General features: G+C 36.9%; 1 protein-coding gene across 1 annotated transcript; it reads left to right on the top strand.

Moving 5' to 3' along the window:
* The first annotated feature begins 248 nt into the window (after positions 1–248).
* Positions 249–5,878, top strand: LOC112791098 (probable methyltransferase PMT26). The gene is made up of 9 exons (XM_025833803.3): positions 249–813; positions 1,654–2,803; positions 2,889–3,038; positions 3,503–3,773; positions 3,974–4,084; positions 4,170–4,344; positions 4,693–4,962; positions 5,050–5,244; positions 5,354–5,878. Exons 2-9 carry the CDS (start codon positions 1,694–1,696, stop codon positions 5,577–5,579), a joined length of 2,508 nt encoding a protein of 835 aa, XP_025689588.1. The 5' UTR covers positions 249–813; positions 1,654–1,693; the 3' UTR covers positions 5,580–5,878.
* Positions 5,879–6,000: the final 122 nt, after the last annotated feature.

Below are 6,000 nucleotides of genomic sequence, written 5' to 3'. Positions count from 1 at the left end.
CACGTGAGACACATATTAACTCTTCAAACTTGATACGTAAATTCAGCAGCGGGAAACATTTCTCATTTCCGCACCATAAAATTTTCCTTAACATGTTCATTTATGGTTCTAGACTACTATGTTTACATGTCGAGGACGATCCAAGTATAGAAATTCTGATGCAAAGTGGAATATTTAAAAAAACAACTCTGAATGCAATTTTAACGGAGGAAGATACAATAATACACAAACAATTAATTAATCGTAGCATTAGTAAGAACTTAGAAAGGAAGAGGGAACGCCGTACGACCATGATAATTAATAAGGGTGCTAATTGGCTTATTTTGAGAGGTGATTTAGGGGGGATTATTATTACTGCTGCTTGCGTTTAGGGCGCACGTTAATCATTAATCAGCACCCGTTTCACCGCCTTTCATGTGGCCAACACTCTCCTATTCCTACTCGCTTCTGTTCTCTGTTTTTTCGTTGTAAATAAAACTACTTTTTATTATTTTTTTAAACCCATTTTTATTTTTTATATCACATGATCACATTTTAGTTTTGTTTGTTTTTATTTCAGTCCAAAAAATGAAAAAGAAGGACAAACGCAAAAGACATTGAATTGATAACTGATAGCAACCCAATTGGCTCCATCATTTTCCATCATATATTACACCCCACCCTCTTGCTTTTCTCCCCTTACACTCAAATCTCCCTCTTTCTTCCCCGTGAAAAACAGCACAACACAACGCCATGGACATGGATACAAGATAACCACTCTAATCTTCTTCCTTCTTCTTCTTCTCAGATCTGCTCCATTCCGAATATCCATAGGTACTGCACTCCCTTCAATCTATTCTCCTTGCCATCCTTACGTATCGTTCTCCCTTTTATTTCTTTCTTTATTATTCCTTTACACGTCGCTGTTTTGTGTTACCGATTCAACATCTATATAATTTATTGATTTTATTTTGGTTGTTCTCTCGTTTCTGAGCTCACTGTGGTGGTTTTCTTATATTTCGTTGTCATATTTCTCTGTGATTGCATTGTTCCGTGAAAGGGTGATTACGTTATCTTTTATCGTAGTTCTTTATTTTCTTTTTTCTTTCCGGTAGCGTAGATCTGAGTGAGTGTTCTTGATTACGCTTTGACTTTACGCTGTTGCTTGCTAATCTGTTCAATACGTTCGATATTTTTGTCAACCGCTTCAGCAATCCGCGGCAATCATTTAGTTTATGCATCTCTCTGTTTGACAGCTTCTATTGTTGAATTTCGCTCTTTATCGTTCAAGATTGGCATTTCCGTTCGTGGAACTTTCTGATCCGGTTGTTCTTGGTTTTTGTGAATTGATTAGATCTCCTACTGTGTTCAATATTTGTGTTCGTTCTTTCATAACTTGAAAAATGTCAATGTAATGAAAAGAGGAAATTGAAATCATCACTAATCTATGGCAATAGCTAAACCTCCAATTCGATTTGACTTAAAGATTTGTTAGCATCCTGTAATTTGATTTTTCTTAATAGTTATTGGCACATGGAATTTCCGTGTAACTGTATGTGTTTCGTTAGATTTATTTATATTTGAGTTGTGTAGATGTGGGCAACTGAGTTTTGCCATTACTAATCAGATTATGAGCATGGTTGGTGTTTAATTCTGGTTTTATTTCTTGACCAGATTTAAACTATCAGTGTGAATTGTTGGACCCTGCTAAAACATGGCTCAAGCAAGATATACTAGAATAGACAATAATAAAAAGTCATCGTCCAGTTTCTGCTCGACAGTGACAATTGTTGTGTTTGTGGCTCTATGTCTGGTTGGGGTATGGATGATGACATCCTCCTCTGTAGTTCCTGCACAAAATGCCGATGTTACTCAGGACAACAAGACCGATGCTGCTCAGGACAACACGATTGACATGAAAGAAGCACAGAGTGACACGAAAGAACAGGTGACTGACAACAACAATAGTGGCAACACTCGGAAGTTTGAAGACAATCAGGGTGATCTTCCTGAGGATGCAACCAAGGGGGACACAAATGTCACCTCAGAAAACAACTCTGACGTGAAAGAAAACCAGGAAGAAAAATCAGAGGACAAGTCTGAAGAAAAGTCTTCTCAAGAATCTAAAACAGAAGATGGAGACAAGAAAACAGAGGACAAAGATTCCCCCACAGAAAGTACTGAATCAAACTCACAAACTACAGAAAACAAGGATAGTGGTGAAACTGAGAAACCTGGTTCTGGTGATAGTGAGAAGAAATCTGAATCTGATGAGACCGATACAAAATCTGAATCGAATGAAAATAAGCAATCTGATTCAGATGAAAGTGCAAATAAATCTGATTCAGATGGAAGTGAAAAGAAATCTGATGACTCAAGTGAAACAACTGATAACAAGACAGAAGATAAGGTGCAACAAAGTGATAAAGAATCAGATGTAAGCTCCAATGAGAAGGAAACAGATGACAGTGCCAACAAGCAGACTTCAACTGAAGTATACGCTTCTGGGGCCCAGTCAGAGCTTCTGAATGAAAATACCACTCAGAATGGGTCTTTTTCAACTCAGGCAGCAGAGTCGAAGAATGAAAAGGAGTCACAAGCATCCTCCAAGCAATCCACTGTGTACAACTGGAAATTATGCAATTCCACTGCTGGCCCTGACTACATCCCATGCCTTGACAACTTGAAAGCAATCAGGAAACTTCCAAGTACCAAACATTATGAGCACCGAGAAAGGCACTGTCCTGAAGAACCTCCTACCTGCCTTGTCCCTCTTCCAGAAGGATATAGACGCCCAATTACATGGCCCAAAAGCAGAGAGAAGGTATGCATCAACATAAATGCAAGCAAGTATCATTATTGGTTTGACAAGATATTCTTCAATAAAATAATGAGCTGTTTTCTTGCAGATATGGTATTACAACGTTCCACACACTAAGCTTGCTGAATATAAGGGCCATCAAAATTGGGTGAAAGTTACAGGCGAGTACCTTACTTTTCCTGGTGGTGGAACCCAATTCAAGCATGGGGCACTTCATTATATTGACACTATACAACAGGTAAAATTGGTTGCTTTTGATGTTTACAAGTTCATATGAAAAAAACTGGATGGGATGTTGTTGCAAGTTCCAGAAATCCATATTACCTGTTCCATGAAAAAATGTTGTATACACTGGTCCCGATTGATCTCTTTATATAATTCTTGTGTTCTCTAGTTGCTGCTTCTAATTTAATTTCAAATCAAACAAAGCAAAATTAACATGGAGTTTTGTGACCTCTGCTCAAGTATTTGTGATTTCATTATTGATTTTACAGATAAATATTCAGAATATTTTATCCTGTGTGTCATCCAGCATAAAAGGAAATCATTTCAAAATTACCCTCAGAAGTCTTTGTTATGTTATTTGTTGAGTATGATAAAAGGTTGTCAGAGCGTGTGATATGTGATTTCTGATTTACTAACTTGAAATGTGATCTCCTCTATTTTATTTTATTGACATTGTTGAGGAACATTGTGATGCAGTCTGTACCTGATATAGCTTGGGGCAGACGCTCACGTGTGGTATTAGATGTTGGATGTGGTGTTGCCAGCTTTGGTGGCTTTCTCTTTGAGAGAGACGTACTTACAATGTCTTTGGCACCAAAAGATGAACATGAAGCTCAGGTACAATTTGCACTTGAGAGGGGAGTTCCTGCCATTTCTGCCGTGATGGGTACAGTGAGGCTTCCCTACCCTGGAAGAGTATTTGATATAGTCCATTGTGCACGATGTAGAGTTCCGTGGCATATAGAAGGTATTTCACTGTTTTATAGTGTTTAGATGAATGCATGTTCATACAAGCTTGAATTGTTATGCAGCTTTTCTGTACTGAACAGTCTGAACCCGATCCTTTGAGAATTTAGTGAGACAGCTTCTTTATATAGTAATAATATAACACTGATTCATGTGCAAGTGGCTTTTTATTTTAGCAGCTTACCATTTGTACAATTGTAGGTGGAAAACTTCTCTTGGAGCTGAATAGAGTATTGCGGCCTGGTGGTTTCTTTGTTTGGTCTGCTACTCCTATTTATCAAAATAAGACGGAAGATGTTGAAATATGGAAAGGTAGATGATAACTAAACTGCTGGCTCTGTTAAGCATTTTAATGTCGGGGTATATCGACACTGACATTTTATAATTTGCTTTGTAGAAATGAAAAAGCTAATAAAAGCAATGTGCTGGGAAGTTGTGAACATTACCAGGGATAAACTTAATGGAGTTGGTATAGCAACATACAGAAAGCCAACTTCTAATGAATGTTACGAGCAACGATCTAATAACGAGCCACCTATGTGTCCAGATTCTGATGATCCAAATGCAGCATGGTATTTCTTCATGAAACATTATTACTGTTGTTGTTGTTATTATTATTATTATTATTATTATTATTGGATTCAGTGGTTTAAGAATTTAAAATGAAAAATTAATTTCCAATGAAAAACACTTTTAGCTTCGTGAAGAGTGTTCTTCACTCCTTTGTTCACTCTCCCTCCTCCTCAAATTAACTGGCTCTTTTACTTTTTGAATGTATTTGCTTACACTTTTGTCTAAATATATTAGCTTTTCAATGAATAAAAAAAAAAGAGAGAGAAAGAAACAATTAGCAAAAGAAAATTCAAAATGATTGTCTTCATTTATATGACATGTCTTCTATCTGATCTCTTTGATCCCAGGAACGTTCCATTGCAATCTTGCATGCACAAAGTGCCAGTGAGTTCATCAGAGCGTGGTTCACAATGGCCAGCGCAATGGCCAGCAAGACTGACTAACGTACCTTATTGGTTGACAAGTTCTCAAGTTGGAGTTTATGGAAAGCCTGCCCCTGACGATTTTACTGCGGACTATGATCACTGGAAACGTGTTGTTTCCAAGTATTTAGATGGGATGGGAATTCAATGGTCAAATGTTCGAAATGTCATGGATATGAGATCAGTCTACGGAGGGTAAGAAAAATCACTTTTGAAATGTTAATCCGAATTATATAAGACTGTCCTTGTCACTTTGTTTTATAACTGTTTTTTGGGCTCCAGGTTTGCTGCAGCTATGAAAGATTTGAATATTTGGGTCATGAATGTAGTTTCAGTAGATGCTCCAGACACACTTCCTATTATATATGAACGCGGTCTTTTTGGCATGTATCATGATTGGTGTGAATCGTTTAGCACTTATCCTAGGTCCTACGATCTCCTCCATGCAGATCATCTGTTTTCAAGACTCAAGAAAAGGTGTGTATAATTATTTCATTTCTCAGTCATCACAATCAATAGTTTGTCAAATTATATCAACATACAATAATTATGTGTCATTTTGCTAATATGTTTATTGGTCTCTTAGGTGCAATTTTCAAGCTGTTGTGGCTGAGGTTGATCGGATTCTGAGGCCCGAAGGAATGCTTATTGTTCGAGACACTGCTGAGGTAATTAACGAGCTTGAGAGCATGGTGAAATCTATGAACTGGGAGGTTCGCATGACTTACACTAAAGAAAATGAGGGCTTTTTGGGTGCCCGGAAGTCCATGTGGCGACCTACGGAGACTGTGACGCTCGAATATGCTGTTTGATTGACAAGATGGATAGGTGATTTTTGGATTTTGGCTTAGAAAAATTCTTGTGTAATTGTTACTTCTACATTTATCTATGTATCATGGTAGTTAGGTATTCATGTATTCGGCTTTTTTCTTTTTTTCTCCCCCATTTGGTTATTGATTTCGATCTCCATTTAGAGGTTGGTGTATTTTGCTGTAACATGGTGATATAGATAAAGAAATTTCATTCTTGGAAATGTAGAGATCCTCGGCTTAAAAGCCAAATAGTTGATATTTTGGAATGTTATATAACGAAGTGGGTAGTATTTATATAATTGAATATTTTCAAAGGAACAATATATTATTTGATTTCAAATATCAATTACATATTATTTATAGCTTAATGGTTATTCTTTTTAAGATTCTTTATGCAGAAAAATTGAGAGATAAATTCTCT

The sequence above is a fragment of the Arachis hypogaea genome, chromosome 3, assembly GCF_003086295.3.
Source record: "Arachis hypogaea cultivar Tifrunner chromosome 3, arahy.Tifrunner.gnm2.J5K5, whole genome shotgun sequence".
Lineage (NCBI taxonomy): Eukaryota > Viridiplantae > Streptophyta > Magnoliopsida > Fabales > Fabaceae > Arachis > Arachis hypogaea.
The sequence above is the reverse complement of the archived record's forward strand: the minus strand, read 5'-3'. Positions and strand labels throughout refer to the sequence as shown.

Coding starts and splice junctions, on each gene's coding strand:
- LOC112791098 (XM_025833803.3), top strand. CDS start 1,694: ATGGCTCAAGCAAGATATACTAGAATAGACAATAATAAAAAGTCATCG. Junction 3,039..3,502: donor ATATTGACACTATACAACAG/GTAAAATTGGTT, acceptor ATTGTGATGCAG/TCTGTACCTGATATAGCTTG. Junction 5,245..5,353: donor TTTTCAAGACTCAAGAAAAG/GTGTGTATAATT, acceptor TTGGTCTCTTAG/GTGCAATTTTCAAGCTGTTG.